Here is a 19,173-nt window from a genome sequence, read left to right as displayed (position 1 = left end):
TTATGTCGGAGAATCAAACCTGAAAATGTCTTGAGCTTGTGTTAAAACCACAGACCTTATTTCAGACATTTAACCAGAAACACACTGACTAACAGGAAGAGCTAACATGCTAACATGCTAACTGACTTCCTGGTTTTAGCCTCATTCCTCTACTGCTCTATTTTCCATATGAAGTCCTGTGGTAGCATTTGATTGGCCTCCTGCTCCTGTCAATCAAACAGCTGACTCCGTTTACAACCAATGGAGGGATCATTTGTTTATTCAGGTTTTTATATTCATGTAAAAGTCCTCCTCTTTCCTGAGAATAAACCAGGATTTATTCCAGATGTGCTCCATTAATGCAACATGACTGCAGTGTGAACAGGCAGGAGTTGATCACTGTTATTGATCAGCCACACAGGATCATGATCTGCACAGACTCTAGAGACAACAACGTGGCACATTTTCCATCCAAAGCATCAGTCTGCTCTTCTATCAGCTGACAGCAACTGTAATTCTAAACCAGTGTTTGGCAACAGGCGGCTCATGGGACCCAAAAATGCCCCCCCAGCAACAACATATTGGTCCTATAGACAGCTATAATAAGACACAAACATTCAGAATCAGGCTGCAAGCTGCAACAGATCTCCATCACTGGCAGCAACAGCTACTTACAGTCACCTCCTCTTTCTGCTACAAAATAAAAGCATTAAAAAGTTCATTTTTTGCAGCACTGCTTTATTTTGAGCTAGTTGAGTGCTTTTATTTTGAAAAGTTCTGATGAAAGCTGCTTGATAAACCTCTGAAATGTGTGGTATGAAATTTAAAAAAAGCGACTGTGGAACAGTAACAAAGCACATTCCAGCTGCATTTTTTGTCAGTTAATTTATCTAATTAGACTTTGACTGTGTTCTTAACTTCTGATGTCATAAGCTGGCGGCCATTTTGGGTCAATATCTAATCATGTCGCTCAGAAACGTCAGTAAAGCTGGTGTTCCCCTCCTGATTTAATTTTTTCTTCATTTTTTTCTTCACTAAGTTGTGATAGTTCAGTCTCATCTTGAATTTACTTTTAGATTTTTATTTATTTTCTTGTTTTACAATTTTTGTCCTTTAATAATCTGATTTCATTTGTTTTTGCCTCAGCTGCACAACATATTTTATGTCAGGTCTTTTCTCAGGGGGTTTTAACTACTAAATAAACAAACCTATCCCTGACCCTGCACGACCTCCATGACACCTGAACCCTGTGAACGCCCTGAACCCCCCCACACCGAGGGCCCCTCCTCCTCCTCTGCGGGGGCCGAAAACCAAACACATGGGGGCCCCGAGGTCTGTTTTTCATCCTGACACAGAGCGAGTCTCGTTAACAGAGTGATAAACAGCAGCTGACTGCGTGGCATCTGAGATATGCTGCTTCAACTACACTGATGAGAGACGGGGGGAGGAGGAGGAGGAGGAGGAGGAGGAGGAGGAGAGGAGGAGGAGGAGGAGGAGGAGAGGAGGAGAGTTATATAAGAGAAAAGTGACAGAGAAGAAGAAACAGAATAAAAGCTTATTCCTGAGGGTTGGAAGAATAAAACTGGGTGAAATCTGTCATTAGATTTAATAAAACTTCTGTTTTCAGAGACTGAGCTCTCTGGGGAAAATGCTAACGCTAACTGTTGCTATGGTAACACCTTACGTGCACACTAATCTAGTAGTTTTCAAGCCTCTAAAACTTTTGGAAAACGCTGCTGGTCCAGTTTTAGTAACAACGATGGAGACGCCCACGTTCACTTCCTGATTCAACCTATCCTTCCCTGACTGATCACGCTCCGATCAGGTGACGCATTTCAGCCTCGCCTGCATCAACAGGCTTTGCTAGCAGCTGTTGTGCAGCTAAATTCTGTATTTTACAGCGCTACAACTGCCCACATGCACAAAGTCGGAACAACCCGAGATCATGCAGAATAACTGATTTAAAGAAAACTGAAACAAGGGGACAAAATGTCCTCACGACAGGACTTTAAATCAGGGGTCTCTGACGTCTATCCACCTCAGCACAAACCTTCAAACTCTGGAGTCAGTTTTCCTTCTTTCATCAGGACCAACCTGCAATTAGTGTCAACAGCAGAGTCAAGCTCAGCCTCCTGCCAAACCCCGTCGCCTCAGGTGTGTTTGATCTAGAGGTGGAAACAGCAGCGAGGAAGCTGCTGCCGCTTAAAGTGGGAAACGATAGAAACTCTGACAGCTGTTTATCAGCGGCGTCTGGAGCCACGAGGACTCTGATCCAACATAAATACTGGCTGATATTCACTGCAGGGTGGAGAGAGCCTGGGTTATCTCTATCTCTTTAATTTCTCTTAAACAGCCGCAGATTCTGAAGCTGTAAGGGTCTGTGATCAGTCATTTATTGGCGAGTAATGGCATTTTAGTTTCCACTATCAGCAAAGGTGAAGGGAGTCAGGAATAAATCAGGCATAACTGTTTGAGCTCATTTAAAGCTTTTAAAGTTGGATTTGCTTCACTCATCTCTGGAAATATTACCACGACGCCTTTAACGCCCTCTTCACTGATGAGTTTAAGGTTAAAGTTGTGCATTCTGCCTGGTATTTCACCCATTTTACAGGCTTTTACCAACCTATCTTAACGTTAATTGGCATAATGTGTCATGGTATTAGCAGTACTAGCATCCAACTGAGGAGAACAAAGAAGCTACAAGCTACTGAACCAGAGCCAGAGCCAGAACCAGAACCAGAACCTGCAGAAACAGCAGGAATGCAGCCTCAGGTGTTCTGAGGCTTCATAAGATTTATCATTGTTAAACTGTTGTGAGAACGAGGTGTGAGAAAATGTCGAGGAACGTTAGCATCATTAGCTTCTAAAATCAAGTGTCTGTTGTGGTGATATGGATCACTCCTGTTTAGTTATTTTCTTTGTTCAGTGTTCGTCAGCGTCTTCATCCTCGTTACCTGTCGTCATCTGTCTATGTTTTCGGCTCTGTGTGAACAACAACATGGCAGCCAGTACCCAGAATGCATTGGGATTCCTGTTCTCTATACCTTCAGTAGCTAGCGTAGCATAGAAGTGCTAGTTAATGACTGATGTGCTATGCTCTGCTAATGTTACCTCCACAGGTTTTTGCACCAATCTGATCTGATTTATCAAAATCCTGCGTCTGTAACCAAACACACTGTTTAACTATGACAAACTCTGAAGCAACAAACCCAACCTGAAAACGACAAAATACAAAACAACTGACGAGAGTCTCTGCTACGCTGTGATTGGCCGATCTGTGTTCGAGCGGCGGGACGTAGCAAAAACCAAGGAGGCCAGATGTCACCTGACCATCCTGACGACTGACGTCTGTTTGTTTACAGAAATTACACCCGGCTCCAAATTAAAAGCACAAAACACCCTTTCAAATTAAAGTTTCATCCCAGAGAGTGTGATCTCAGCGTCGGACCACCCTGCAAACCCACATCACTAAATCACAGCGTATTTACTGTCTGTTGTCTCGTATCTGCTGCCTGTAATGTGCAGTAACTCACGGTGGGTTTTACCGCTATAAAAACATACCTGAGTGCAAAAGTTTAACAAGCTCGTCAGACGTGTGTTTGATTTACGTCTGTAATCGTAAAAATATCAGAGTGTTTCATATGAAAGAGCTGCAGCCTGGAGACAAAACGACTGATATTTAACCAACAGCTCTGACATGTATTTTACATTTCAGCCAAGAGACGCTGAGTCGGATCCAGCAGAATAAAGTCAGAGGCAGGACTGAGAATCAAAGCTGATGATTAACTTTTTTAACTGAAGAAATGAGAAATGACAGACATATTCATGTGTATTTCTCAAGAGAGGATGTCTCTGTTCTAAGTGGATTTTAAAGGCAAACAAAGACACGATTTAATGCAAATTGACACTTAAACACAATTTGAAAATGAGCAAAAAACTCACTTGTATCTGGAGCTTTATGGATCTACTTCAGAAACATACAGAGACGAGAGGAAAAGGAGGGCAGACTGCAGAGAAATAACAACCAAACTGCAACGGCGATATGTTTTGCAGGAAATATAAGTGTGATCAGATGATATTTTCTCTAAAAGTAATGATTAAATACGTGTTCGACAAGTCACAAATATGTTGAGTCCAGATTTACGAACCAGTTCTCTGGTTCTGTTCAGGGTCTGACAGATCCTGGTTCAGGTTCAGAGACAGATCCTGGTCTGGTTTAATACACAAAAACGAGTTATTAGTCCCTTATCCTGCAACAGATCATACAGACTTATTTGGGCACTGTTAACACACACAACCTGTGGCGTTATCAAAGGTATTACACCATAAAATGTCTGCGTGGGCTCCAAGAAATAAAATAAGAAGACGATGTCCCAGTGTAAGAAAACTGGGAATCTGAGGCCGATAATCGAGTTAAGACATGAGATATTATTATATATGAGAGGAGCACACACACACACACAGAGATAACAGAGGAATGTGTGTGTGTGTATTTGTGAACGTTTTGTCTTCAAAGCGCCGTTTGAAGGTTCAGACGTGGTTTCAGGTTTAAGGTTAGAGACATGGTTTACGTTAAGATTCAGACCAGAGGCTGAGGAATGTGTTATGTCACCGACGGTCCTCACAAGTGTAGAAAACACAGACGTGTTTGTGTGACATCATGTGGCTCGTGACCCCTGGTTAGCATGGAGGGGGGTCAAAGGTCAAATCCTAAATCACAGTGAAGAAGAAATCTGAGCAAACACACAGAAATAATAGAATCCCACTCGCTCTCCCACCACGCACTAATCAATATATCAGTGTCTGACATCGCTGATCACAGCTACTCAATCATACATCTGACTGCTGGTTTCTGGCCCAGTGCACCATGGGAAAACAGCACTGATGATGATGTGGTTAGAGTCCCGGGAGACTGTCTGTCTGTTTATCTGTCTGACTTCACTCTGTGTGAATGAACACAATCTGTGTGTGTGTGTGTGTGTGTGTGTGTGTGTGTGTGTGTGTGTATCCCTGCTCCACTTATTCAGTATCATTATACAGATGTTTTAATAACCAAACTGTTTAGTACAAATCAAATCAGCAGCAGTAAACCTGTGCAGATATTAATACCAGACTCCATTGACAAAAACAGGAATTTTACTGAGCAGCTGCTGGAATACCGTTGCTTCACTTTGTTAAATGTTTTGTGTTACTGTGTGACTTTGACAGGTGGGAGAAGTAATCAGATACATCACATAAGTAAAAGTACCACACAATAACACAAAGAAACAAACCTCAGTTAAATAGCTGTTTTTGTCAAAGGAGTCTGGTGGTGATACATAGTGATGTTTCTGTTTCTGTTATCATTCATTTAGACCAAAACATAAGGTCCAGGTTCAAAACTACCAGAGTTAGTTTTTCTTCCACCACAAACATCGCTTTATATCACTGCCAAACTCCATAGAGAAAATGAGTAATTCTACCGTGCAGAACACAGGAGCTGCTGGAATACCACTGCCTCCATCTGTTAGTGTGTCTGTGTTACTGTGAGACTTTCAGTGGTGGGAGAAGTAATCAGATACTTTACTGAAGTAAAAGTACCACACAGTAACACAAATAAACCAACAGATTGAAGCAGTGGTGTTCCAGTGTTCTGCTCGGTAAAATCACAGATTTTGTCAATGGAGTTTGGTGGCTTTTAAGAAAGTGCAAAAACGTCTGTTTCTGGTTAAACTAAAAGGACCTTACTCGTTAATAAAAGGTCTGTCTCTGTAGGAATCCCATCCATAATGTTGTCAGACACCACAGCTGACCACTGGGTCAGGTGACTACTGAGCATGCTCAGTAAATAACAACTATAACCATATTCATACTGAGTGGTGTCATGTTTGAACTATGCTGGATGATGTAGCCACTCTGGGCTTATGTTATGTCTACCCATCTGGTACTGTGTGTGTGTGTGTGTGTGTGCGGTGTGTGTGTGTGTGTGTGTGTGTGAGGGACCGGGGGGGGTGGAGGGGTGAGGGAGGGGGTGAGTCGGGGGGTTTCTTATTTTCTCTCCTTTCTAGGACAAAGAAAGAGAGAGAGAGAGAAACCAGGTCAGTCGTTTTTGTCAAACTCTCAAACTCTGCACGACCCTGAGAAAGAGAGAGAGAGTGGGGGAGGGTGGGGGAGAAAAAGGGGGGGGGGTGAGGGAGGATGCAGGGGATTTCTGAGGGTTGTCATTACCTTGTTATTAACTAATTAACCTCATTAAATGGAATCTAATTAACTGCAGAGAGAAACACGGAGACGTACGCCTCCCTCCCCCCTTTCCCTCCCCCGCTCCTCCCCCCTCCCACCCTCATACAATATTTCCCATGAGAACCAGGGGCAGGAAGCCTGGATGGAATGAAAACTGTGTGTGTTTGTAGTCACACATTCGTGCTTTTGTGTTGGCGACTGTTAGTGTTTGAGTGTGTGTGTGACATTGTTCCTCAGTGTGTGTGTGTAGATTGTGCAGTGTGTGTGTGTTGGATCAAACACAAAGAGAGTGAAGTGTGAAAACAGGACTCTCAGCAGGGCGGGGGGGGGTGTGTGACATATTTTAACAGCTTCCTTCCCAGGCTCTCAAAGAATCAAATGTCCGGTCCGTGAGCGTTTGATTTCTGCAGCTTCAAGTCCCCGGTGGGTGGGGTTCCCCTTCTGTGATTGACCGTATTGATGGATATTTGATTGACTGATTAGGTGTGTGTTCGTTATGTTTCCTGCTCCTCTGGTTTTTTGAGTTTATGCTCATGTTTAATAAAAAAACGTGAGTGAGGTGTTTTATAGATGCTGATGTTGCTGCACCAGAAACAGAATGCAGCGACACATCTAATCAGCGTAAAAGGTCACATGACCTCCACTGGTTAAACATGGCCGCCTGAATTAAAATCCGAGCATCACCATCCCTGCAACACGAGGAGTCCAGTTCAGACTGTTCTGGTTTTTGGGAGAAAATCGTGATAAAAAGATTTGATCGTAGAGAATTTCCATTATCAGGATAATCACGAATATCCTAATGAGTTGATCTGCCAACATACAGTCCTGTGTTGATTTATTTTGAATCACCACAAGGGGGAGCTCAGCGTCTTTGAGCTCCCGTCTCCATGACAACCATCCAGCTCTATTCGCAGAACTCTAAGTCAGTAACTGAATGTAGTGCTGGTATAGTTACACTAACATCGACGAATGTTTGTTACGTTATGCTGCTGTTTTGGTTGCCAGTGAATTAAGCTAACGTTAGCCATGTAGCGTTAGCTATGTGGCTAAATAGCAAATAGCTGCACTGCAATTTCAGTTTTAATTACCTAAAGATTGTCTGACTGCTTTTCACTAAAAACAGATGTTTCCTATCTGTGATGCAGTAAAAATATTTGTGTCTTGTAAAGTGATTTCAGAGTTTTTGGATCCATTTTAAGAGTTTAAAGCATATTTTCATGGTTATCACAATAATATCATTAATCACAATTATTTTGGCCAAGATAATCATGACATTAAATTTTCATATCATCCCACACCTAAGTGGAACCAGCTCCCAAATACTGTCAGAGCAGGAGCGTCCCTCTCTAGCTTCAACAATCTCTGTTCTTAGAGCTCCTGTATTATCTTATTACCCACAAACCCTTTGTTGTTAGTGTTGTCAGTGTGTGAACAAGACACTGATGAAACACCAAGCTCAGAACTGATTGGACACTGTAGCTGTTTCATCCAACTGTTGAAAAACTGTTCCACTGTTGAAACAAGAAAATCATACAGAGCATTTTTTTGGTGGATTTGAGTCTGGAAAGTATCTTGTGGGCGACATATTTTGGCTCAGAGTCCTCACACAGACAGACGGAGAGATAAGCTGGTAGTGGAAACATTCAGATGCTGTGGGTTTGATTCTCACCGGGACAATTCCACCATGTTTGAGGGTTGTTTTTCGGGGGGGATGAAAGCGAGCAGCAGCTGTTGAGCTCATATGACCGAACCAGATTCTTTAGGTTTTTACAGAGCAGGAATGCTGAGTGATATTCCACCCAGAGTGACTGCTTCTGTGTCACGCTAGTTTGGTATGTTCACATGCAGCAGCCTGGCTCTGAGCTGCAGTGCATTATGGGTTATTATCGTTTTTTACAGTCCAGATCATCCACAGCAGTTTTCAGAGTGAGTGCAGAGAGGTTGTGTTTCAGGTCGGAGGCCGGAGAGCAGACTGTGGTGAGAGCAGACTGAGGATGTGTCTGTGGTGATGTTAAGTGATTTCACTGCTGCGTTTAAAGACAGAGGAATGGATGGGACGAACGGAAGAAAGACATCCCAGTCAACAAAGTCGTTTAAATGTGAGGATCTCATGCTGTGCACAGTCTTACAGTTTGGAGACACTGAATACAAACTTCAAGGATCGTGGTTTAAACCCAGTAAATTACACTCCTTTCTTAAATATCACAAATTTGATCAAATCATTTCATCTCAGGGCGATTAAATGATCAAAAGAATATTTATGTTGATTTAAACTACGGCTGCAAAATTCTGGGAATTTTCAAATTTGGAAACTTTCCATGGGAATTAATGTGAATAAACTGGACATTCATAAAAATGCAGGTTAGCCTATAACAGGGAACTTAAGCAGCGGCTAGCTCGCTGCTAAATCAGGTATGCTAAATGTGAGCTAGCTAACACCATTTCACTTAATCGTGGTGCTAGCTCGGCTATGATGCTGTTTCTTCTTCAGTTTTCTGTTAAAGACTGTAGATTATAGTTTGATTTAGCAGCTGACTGAGGAGAGTTCATCTGTTTCTAAAGACTATTCCAGTTGTTCCACTAACTGTTTACATATCTGTGCAGGGCCATGTTTTTACAAGCTTTTTCTCGTCTTATTCTACAGAAGAATGACACGTGCACCATCTGATGTGTGGATACATTTCATTTTCATGTTTGTTTATGACAGTTTGTATAAACTACCCCAAATTTCCAGTTATTTCCAGTTAATTCCCACATATTCCCGTTAATTCAGAATCAGAATACTTTATTAATCCCCCACAGGAAATTGTTGCATTGCCATGTTATGTTCCCATGGAAAGAATAGCTGGTCGTCAAACATGACACCTGGGTTTCTCACAGTATCGGCTGGGGTAAGAGATTGTGATGTTCATATTCAGGTTTAATTGAAGCCGGCGTTCCTTCATTATTGTGGAAATATCTAAGAGACGAGCCGAAATCTGTACAGAGACCGTAGGATCATCTGGTGGGAATAGTAGGGTATCGTCGACAAATGGGAGTACACAAGAAAACATACAGCTACTGTGGCTTGTTTGGAATAAAATTACAAATTATACCATTTTATTTCATACAGACTATGCATGACGCAGACAAAAGCCACTGTTGCGTGGTTTGTGGCTGCACTGAGGAAGAGAGATAGAGTTTCATGATGTACAGCTTCCTCATTATAAACTAACTGAAGCACAACAAAATCCACACAACCAACCAATTTAAAAAACAGAGCTTATGTGAGCCTACTTATATATATATATATATATATTTGAGCAGAATAAAACAGATGAACAGAAGCAGCATCAATACCTCAATACCAAAAAGAGGAACAGTGAGTTACCTGTTGAATTCGTAGATGTCCTCTATGTTGCAGAACAGAGAGCTGACCTGCTCGGGTTTCAATGGTAGAGCTCCACAGTCGATGATGCAGCCAAGATAGTCCTGCAGATACAGAGAGAGACGAACCGTGAGGCATCAGAGCTGAAATATACAACATTTATATACTACATATATACAATATATATGTAAAACTTGGTATACAAGCTTTTTCCATAGCATATATGTAGGTGCATATTCAGATACTTTACCTAAATAAAAGTACCACACAGTAACACAGACACACTAACAGATGGAGGCAGTGGTATTCCAGCGGCTCCCAGTAAAATTCTTGTTTTTGTCAATGGAGTCTGGTGTTGACTTATCATGGATGTTTCTGGTTAAACAAAAGGGATCTCTCTAATAAAAAGGTCTGTCTCTGTAGGAATCCCATCCATAAAGCTGACTCTTTGAATAACATTCTGAGCTGTCAGTGGACGTCCACTGACATGGACGATTGCCCATTGGATTACACTGGATCAGCTGTTTGCAATGCGCCATTCTTGATCTATACTGCAATGACATATCAATCATTTACACATAAAAACATGGGAAAATAAAGACCAGGTTAAAAAATAACCAGAGTTCTCCTTTAAGATTCAGCCACAAGTGCACTTTGCCTCCTATTCTTCTCTACTGAAGCCCCGTTTGATGGAAAATTTCAAGAATGTTTTCCTGTTTTGGCGCAGCCTCCTGGTTGACTTGTAGGTTAGAATTCACTTTTGTTCTACAACCTTGTCCAGCAGCCAAATAAAACACTGGTGCACTGTGTCTGGGAAATGGAAAAACCATTGTAGCATCAACTTTTTCTTGTACAGAATCACATTAGACACCAAACTACAGCACCACCCTCTCAAACTGTTGTAGTCTCTGATCACTCGGCTGATTATTAACTTATTACCAACATAAAGGAGCCACGATATCACATCTTGTTGGCTTTGTAGGGGTCATTTTCATTGAATGGAAGAAATAAGAAATAACCTATGGCTGCCTGGAAAGAAGGAAACCAATGTAGTAGGTTTTACAGGTGACAACGTCTATGACAAACTTTAGATGCAAGCATCCGGCATCTCCTCACCTACCAGGCCGTACACGTACTGTGTGCCTTATCAAACCTCTCAGATCGAAGCTAATGGTGTGAACAGGAAACCACCTGTGCCGTCAGAGACGCTGAACAGAGGCTGGCATCAGACAGGAAGCCAAACGACGACCAAAAAAACAGGAAGTTAAAACTAGAAGGAGCAGAGAAAGTAAAACTGATAACTTCATCTTTTCATCAAGTTCCTTTAAATACATGCAGCCGTCGCCGCTCAGCGTGGGTCCAACCATTAAATAAATGAAGCACAGGGTCAGTTCAGGCTGGGCGCCAATGCTGCTCTTGGATTAGCTAATTGGCATCAGCTGTTTCATTCATGCTTCACAGTGACTCACTCTTTTCACAGCTGTAACATCCAACCATCGTCATGCATAACCTCATAACGCTCATGCCAACGCCTCCCGCTGCTGCAGCTCGCAAACTCATCCTAAACTAACAATTAATGTCAATTAAAGCAACATTATGCAGCTGTTTTAGCAGTTCAGGAGTAATGCTGAACTTTAGATGAGTAAAAAAGACTCAAAAACCAGCATTTATCTCTGACATCCAGTCAGGAAACTGGGGGGATCATTGGTAAAATATGGCGCTCAGCCACTAAACCACTGTACACAAACACTGTTTACTGTACTGTATGTGGAGTCAGTCTGTAAATCTATTAGCCCGTCCAGTTATGCTGTAATGGAAATCCATCGTACGATCCTGTCAGAGCCCATATGAGGTCATTTCCTGTGGTAGCTAGTGATTAGATTACATTAGAGAGTAGTCAGGGGGCGAGGGACACCCAGACAGAGAGAGAGATGAGAAAATATCAGAGAGAGAGTCAAGAATCCACAGGGAAAAAAAACTGCCAGAGAAACGCTGAATATTCGGCCAAGGAGGACGAGAGGATTTTTGGCAAAACAGAAATAAATGTGTGAGGAAGCACCAGAGGCTGAGGTCAACTCACCAGCTTCAGTTCAAGTTCCCAAACTGGGATCCATGACGTGTCTCTGTATGGTCACCAAAAAGAAAATGTAATTTACTTTTAACTATAATCTAATACGCTATAAAAAGACCTGAGCGTTTTTCAGCCAAAATAAAAAGGAATCTAGTCCTATTCTGTTTAGAGTCTCACATGAGGTCAGTGGTCAAGCGCCTTTATTCATTTGGTTCGACTCCAATGTTTTTCAAAACAAGAAATCAGTGGGCCATGAACAAAACACCAGAACTGAGCTGTGAGCAGATTTAGAGGTCCAGAACCAGGATACAATTACAGAACAATTTGGAATAAAAAGTTGAGAAGAGATGAAAGCGTCAGCTCACATTAATCAAGTCCCACAGTGATGATGTGTTTCTGTAGTCCAGTCCTGAAGTTAGCATCAGCCTGGTTCCTCCACAAAAAGCCAGTGGGATTTTTTCATTGTGTTTTGGATTATTCCAGAAAATAAACAGTGAGCAGCTTAAGTTTCTGATCCTTCAGGTTTAGTTGATCAGATCATCTTCACAGATGAACACCACTGTTCTGATGTTTGAAGTAAGAAGCTAATGTTAGGCTATAAACCAACTACACCACGGTCACATGACGTCAACGTCTCCACCACTAAGCTTCCAACTGGTCATTTCAAAACATGACAGAGACCTACGTTTGCACTGTTGACCACCAGGACAAATCATGCAGTCTCATCAAGCATAAAAAAATTATGTTACTAGCCAGTAATTCAGATTAAGCTAGCTCGTCAAATTAGCAAATTAATTACATCAAATTGATTCCAACACAGGACTAAAATCGTTCTAAACACAGCTGCACATAAAAACAGTTTTTCTACTCTTTTCTCTGGGGAAAAGGTTTTTTGGGCCATAAATGATTTTTTTTGTTGCAGTACCACTGTTGACCACTAAGACAAAGTGGCGCTATCATCCTCCTTTCCTGCCGGGGGTTTGTTTTTGCTCTGCCCACTAAAGAAGCAGCTTTCTGATTGGTTGAAAATGAGCAGCGAAAACCAAAACTACATTTACCATAAAAGTAATTTCTACAGAGAATGTCTCTGTGGATAAATCTGGTATCACAAAACACACACAGCGAAGCCACAAACAAAAATCGTCTCTATCTTTTTCTCTCGCTTTCTTTTTTTCCCCTAAATTGGGTACAAAAACCAGCACTTTGTGTGTTTCTGTGTGAGTGTATAATGAGGCATATAATGAGAGGCCTTGGCCACATTCATCACCTTTTAAAGGCAACAGGAAACACACTCACACTAACACAAACACTCGAGGGCATGAAGAGAGAGAGGGCGATAGAAAGAGAGGGGAGAAAGAGAGAGAGAGAGATGAGTGAAAAATGATAGAGGAGATGAGGAGAAGACGACACGAGGAATGAGGAAGATGTTTTTCTACAACAGCTGCAAGAAAGTGAAGGAAGATAAAGTTTCATCCCTCCATCTTGCTCCTTCCTCTTCCAAATCCCTCTCTTCTTCTTTCTTTCTTTCTATTGTTTAATTTTTCTACTTTCGCCCCTTTCTTGTTCCCCACATCTCCCTTCAGTCTCTACGTCTTCCCCCCTCTTCCCTCCCGCTCTTCATCTGTCTCTCCCCCATCTTTCTCCCTCTCCTCCCCCTCGGTTTCCTGTCCCACTTGGCTGCAGGTCAACAGCAGGATCCCTGCTGCACCGAACGTTCGCTCCACAAACCGAGTTTAAAACTACAAAAAAAATATCACCGAATCAGATGAAATTATTCCACTTATTTCTAATTTAGCTGCAGCAGTTTCCCAGAAATGTCTTGAAATGAAGCAAACAGCTGCAAAAAACAAGATTTAATTGATAAAAAAAGAAAAAAGAAATGAACCAGGTGCAGTGATCTCAGCTCGTTGGCAGCAGAGTTTCACTTTTATGAGAAAATCTTCTTAAAAAGTTTGCAGAAAAATGACAGAGGAGCTGTTTTCACTCTCGCTGCGTCCTCCTTTTCGTCTTTTTGTGCGTCTGCATTGTCATTATTCTCACAAACACACACAAACACACACACAGGCCTATTATGGTCGCACTGGTTCAGATTCCCAGCGAGCGTGACATCATGTAGCCTCAATCAAAACCAGACTTCAGCAAAAAACCTCAAATACAGAGAGCAGCAGGAATGAAGGCTTACATTACAGCGACGACACACACACACACACACACACACACACACATACACACACCTATCATCTAACAGACCTCCTTTCCATCAGAACAGAGGAATTCTGGGATTGCTGCTTCGACTCTACGCTGTAAAAAATAAAAAATGTGAAACCATGTTCTGCTGGGAAACCTTCGATCCTGACACCCCCTCCTCACCCCCTCCTCACCCCCTCACCCCCGCCCAATGACTAAATCTTTTTAACTGGTCTACAGTTCAGCTCATTACTTGCTTCACTCAAATCAGTCTGATCGCAGCATTACGTAGTCTAGAAAATCTGTTTCCAAACCAGTTTCCAGACGACCATCTATCTTAGAAACTCGAACAGTGTATATTATTACCCACAATCCTTTGGTTTTGGTCCTGGAAGTGCTGTCGCTGTCACAAACTCACCAAACTCTGTTACTAATTCTTGATATTTCCATCAGTTTCCTGGCTGGGTATCGGAGATGAATGCTGGTTTTTAATGACGTCCAAGTCTTGAATTGTTCAACAGTTCGTGTGACTAGCCAGTAATTCAAATTACGCTAGCTCATCAAATTAGCAAATTAATTACGTCAAACTGATTAAAACACAGGGTTAAAATCAGTCTCTACACAGCTGCACTTAAAAACTGTTTTTCTACATTTTTTTGGGGGAAAGGGTTTTTTTGGGGGCATAAATGATTTATTTAGCTGCAATACCACTGTTGACCACTAAGACAAAGTGGCGCTGTCGTCCTCTATTATTACTGCATCTGTTCTCCATTCCTGCTGGGGTGTTTGTTTTGTAAAGTCATTTTAATCCTAGCTTCACTCAAATTATGTTTCTTTTCAGTTGCAGTACCACTATTGACCACTAGAACAGTAGTAGAAAATCACGCAGTCTGATCGCAGCATTACGTCGTCTAGAAAATCAGTTTTTTTCTGATGTAATCTCCTCAAAAATATGATCCAAATTCTTTAGATTAAAATCAAACTTTTTAAATAACGCGAGAAACAGAAAATACTGAAGCGTAAACTCGTTAACGATCGTCTGATCTGCTTTAGCGACAAATACGAAGTGATCTCCAGATGAAAACAAGAGCAGAGAGAGAGTCCGCAGGGATTAAACCAATGAAAGAAGAAAGATGAGGTGATGAGAGGAGATGGAGGTTCGTCCTCTGCAGAAGGTCAGAGAGAAAAAACTGACAGACAGCTGATAAACCTGACGACAGCCCAGCCCTCGGTGTGTGTGTGTGTGTGTGTGTGTGTGTGTGTGTGTGTGTGTGTGTGTGTGTGTCATGGCAGAGGATGAAAGCAGCAGTAAATTCTCTCTTTTACTTCAAAAGGATGTTTCACACTCCAGTCGGGCAGATGGAGGCAACACACACACACACACACACACACTCCTGCCTGCACCTGGACCCATGATGGATCAAACACACACACAATCAAACAACCGAGTCAGCAAATTTTTTCTCCCATTCAAAACTCCATTTAAAAAACCCATTTTTATCACAAAGACCTTTAACCTCGTTTCCAAAAGCACGCCTGACAGATTTCCCATGGTGCAACAGGAATAGTAACAGTACAGCTGCTAATATTGTCCCTGCACAGGTGACTAAGATGTAACTGTAGATTTGGCAGGTCTGGAGGTTTAGTAGTCGCACCCAGACCCAGTTTCCAGACAATCATAGATCCTATAAGTTTCAAGTGTTTTTCAAAGGAGGTTCAATTCATACAAGGTTTTTAAATGTTGAAACTTGGAGTCATGCACTCTGAAAATGAAGAGTAACGTTTAGCAAACAGGTGGAAGTTTAAGTTTAATAAAAGATTTAGCTTCTGCTTGAGGACGATAGTTTTGAAGTGTCATGAATTTGCACTCGTTTATTTTGGATCATCTGTCTTTTATTGTTTGTTTTAGACCTGCTGAACGTTAACAGGTGATAACAAACACAATATAAATATAAATAAACAATATGGACGTCAGACGTTAAATCAGTCGTCAATCAAATGGTAAATGTGATTTCTGACATTTAAAAACAAGAAAAGTTCCTAAAATCCGTCTACCTATTGTGCGACAGAGGGAGGAGGTGTGTGTGTGTGTGTGTGTGTGGAGGCCAGCTGCAGGTAAACGGCCCACAGGCATTCACACCTGGCCAGTAAATCTATGCTACAGCCAGCTCCTCCCAGACACTCTGCACTGTACCGCAGCCTCTCCGCCATGTTCCTGTTTATGTTTCCTACAGTCGACCACTTCGCCGCGTCCTGATTGGCCGGTGTGAGTGATTTTAACGAGGACAACGGGTCGACCGCGGAGCTGAGGTCTGACGGTGTGCAGAGGTCAACGCTTCACTTCCTCCACATAATCTCATGTTGGTAACCAGAGTCACAGGTGTCTCACCTGCACCACAGGAAGGTGGTCACTGGGTTTTCAGCTGAATTACTGCACAAACACAATAATTAAAGTCAAGTATTGTGGAAAAGCTGAGTGTGACAGAGGCTGGAAATCAGCTTTTTGCCACAATCAGTGAAAAAACGCATCAAATATGTTTAAATTTATTGATCAAACGATGATAAACTGACAAAAGCAAAGACTTCCAGCGGTTTTCTTACTGATTATATCTCTGCAACATGCGTTGACCTCACTGTTCGCTCTGCTTAAAGCGGGGTACACACTACAAAGTCAGCAAAGACCGATTATCTGATGGTGCTAAAGATTATCTCAACAGATTTTCCTGTGGTGTGAGGTGTGTTAAAGGACCAGTGTGCAACATTAATGTGGATTTATCAGCAGAAATGGAATATAATCTACAAAGATGTTTATTAGTGTGTATCACCTAAAACTGATCATTGTGTTTTTGTGTCACAGCTTGTTGCACAGTTTTACAGATGAACATCTAAATACACAGTGTTTCCTCCTGGGTGACTGTTTTATAATAATTAATAATCAACAAGCTTGCAGGAGAGGACTTGGACCAGTTTCTGCCACTACTGTCAAACAACATATTTCGTTCTGATCTGTTTGTCTGTGATTTTAACGACACTTGTTAACGACTGTGGGAGGTTTTCTTGTGCTGAACATAACGAGTTGTCAGAGCAGATAAACACGGGTCTAAGTGACAACAAAACGACTCTCACACTGAGCTGAAATGAAACAAGTTCACATAATAAGAAATATTAATATTTAGCTTTCTTGACGGAGTAATCAATGATGCCATTTTGTCACCTGACGGCCACCGCAGACTCTCCGACATGCTCGGGTGGATATTCAGTCAGCTGTAATCTGCGCGCTCACCACCAGAGGTCACTAAATCCTACACACTTTTAGAGTGATTTTACCCTCGCCGATTTGAAATCATAAAAATTCAACATGTTCAATATTTCCAATCAGAAATCCTGTTGTGTGGGACACACTCTCTGTGGATTATCACGTGGAACAGAATGATAGCCAATCAGGAAGCCGCGCCAAAGAACTAAATATTATTAGTAAAATGAGCTGTAAAAGCTGCGTTGATGACCTGACGTCCTGCAGCAGAGGTTCTGGTTCTTACCTCCACGATGCTCTTCAGATCTCTGACGTAGGCTTGTTCCGTCTCTACGATCTCCATCACGACTCTCTCCAGCCGGGACAGCTGCCGGGGTGTGGCCGCCGCCGCCGCCACCGCCATCGCATTGGCTATATGTCCATTAGGGGCGTGTCCTCCTCCTGTCGCCCTGGCAATACAAACCCCAACACCTCCTCCTCCTCCATGTGGTGCGACGAGGGGAGTGAGGTCCAGGCTGATGTCCGAGCCATTCCTCTTCGGCGTGGAGGACGACGAGGACGACAAGGAGGTGTTGTAGGTCGGCACGGCGCCGTACGGCAGCGAGGAAGAGGAGGAGGAGGAGGAGGAAGAGGAGGAGTGGGAGGCATCCTGCAGGGAGACCGAGGAGGCAGAGGAGGAGAGGGAGAGGGAGGCGGGGCGCTCGCCGTCCGAGCAGACGGTGTTGACGGAGGTGCAGGAGGAGGACGAGGCTCCGCGGTCGCCGGACGACATCATCCTACCCACAATCCCACTCAGAGACGAGACTGAGGAGGGACGTTTGGCAGCTGCAGAGAGAAACAGACAGAGAGATGATTTTACTACAAAATGGCTTCTTCCACGGCAGGTTCTTCCAGAGAATCAAGATGATACATCTGATTTATTACGTCCAATGTCGTGGTACGGGTGGACAGTGTGGTCAATCCAACATGACAGATGGACAGAGACAGAAAACATAAAATCAAATGAAAGAAAACAAACTTTAAACATAAACAAGGTGCTAGACATAAAACCACAGCGTGACAGGAAGATTATATTGTTTGTTCTGTCTGCTTTAAGACAATATGAAGTGCATTAAAAAAAAATAATTATCAATCAAACTGTGAGAGAAAATCGTGGTTTCAGTTCAAAGTGATTTGATTCAACCACAGAACCATAAACTGTTCAGAAAACACAAGAAGAAGAAGAACTGATGTACATCTGCCATTTTTGCTAACAAATGAACATTTCCCTCTGAACAGCAGCTTTACCTGCACTCTCAAAACTCAAAACAGCTCACCCACCTGCCGATCAAACCCAGGTAACCTCTGCTCAGCCGAGACAGGAAGTAGCATTAAAGAATTATTAAATGAAGAAAGAACTGTAAACCTGCCATCTGTCAGGGTAAAGAGGAAGTCTGTTTGTGCAGCAGAGCATCAGATGGCACGATTTTAATTCTTCCCTTTTTGTTTATTCTTCCTGTTTTGTGAACATAACACATCAACTTCCTCACACTTTAGATGTTGACATGAATTTCTTTGCCTCACATGATGCAGGCTCTGCAGCTGATTCTATCATCGCCCTCTTAAAGGAGTAGTTCACCATTTTACGACATTATTATTCTCTTTTTTTCTGAGCATGAGATGAAAGATGTGATTAGATAATTTTAGCATAAAGACTGGAAGCGGGGGAAAACAGCTGGTCTGGCTCTGTCCAGAAATACATCTACCAACAACTTTAAGCCTCAGAAAGAGTAACTCTCCAAGACGCCTACTTTCAAGGAAATGTGGAAAGCTGCTGACACTATCTGATCCCTGATAACTTCAACCACTACGTTTGAGGATAAAGGAGTGAGGCGAGTTGGAGCCATTAAGACAATTAAACTTTCATCTGGTTTTAGTTGTGTCTGTGCTGGAACAACTCTCGATCCAATCGTCCGGTAATCTTTGGTTTTGGTCCTGATGCACGATGGAACCAAACCTGTCCTGATTGACAGTTTCAGTTCCCTCATTTTCCTCCTCTCGTAAAACACATCGACTCACATTTAACTGTATAATTTTACCCTTTTCCTTTCGTCA

At 42.4% G+C, this 19,173-nt stretch overlaps 1 protein-coding gene across 4 annotated transcripts in view; it reads right to left on the bottom strand.

The window, feature by feature from the left end:
- Window positions 1–19,173, bottom strand: part of plekhg2 (pleckstrin homology domain containing, family G (with RhoGef domain) member 2) — a 70,175-nt gene that overhangs the window by 28,882 nt on the left and 22,120 nt on the right. For all 4 annotated transcript variants that reach the window (XM_018687137.2, XM_018687139.2, XM_018687138.2 and 1 more), the window contains 2 exons: window positions 17,366–17,904; window positions 9,572–9,672 (listed from right to left, as the gene is read on the bottom strand). In XM_018687137.2, the coding sequence (XP_018542653.2) occupies window positions 9,572–9,672; window positions 17,366–17,904 (640 nt within the window). The remainder of the gene's footprint in view (window positions 1–9,571; window positions 9,673–17,365; window positions 17,905–19,173) is intronic.

This window comes from Lates calcarifer, linkage group LG21 (genome assembly GCF_001640805.2).
Source record: "Lates calcarifer isolate ASB-BC8 linkage group LG21, TLL_Latcal_v3, whole genome shotgun sequence".
Classification (NCBI taxonomy): Eukaryota; Metazoa; Chordata; class Actinopteri; family Centropomidae; genus Lates; species Lates calcarifer.
The sequence above is the reverse complement of the archived record's forward strand: the minus strand, read 5'-3'. Positions and strand labels throughout refer to the sequence as shown.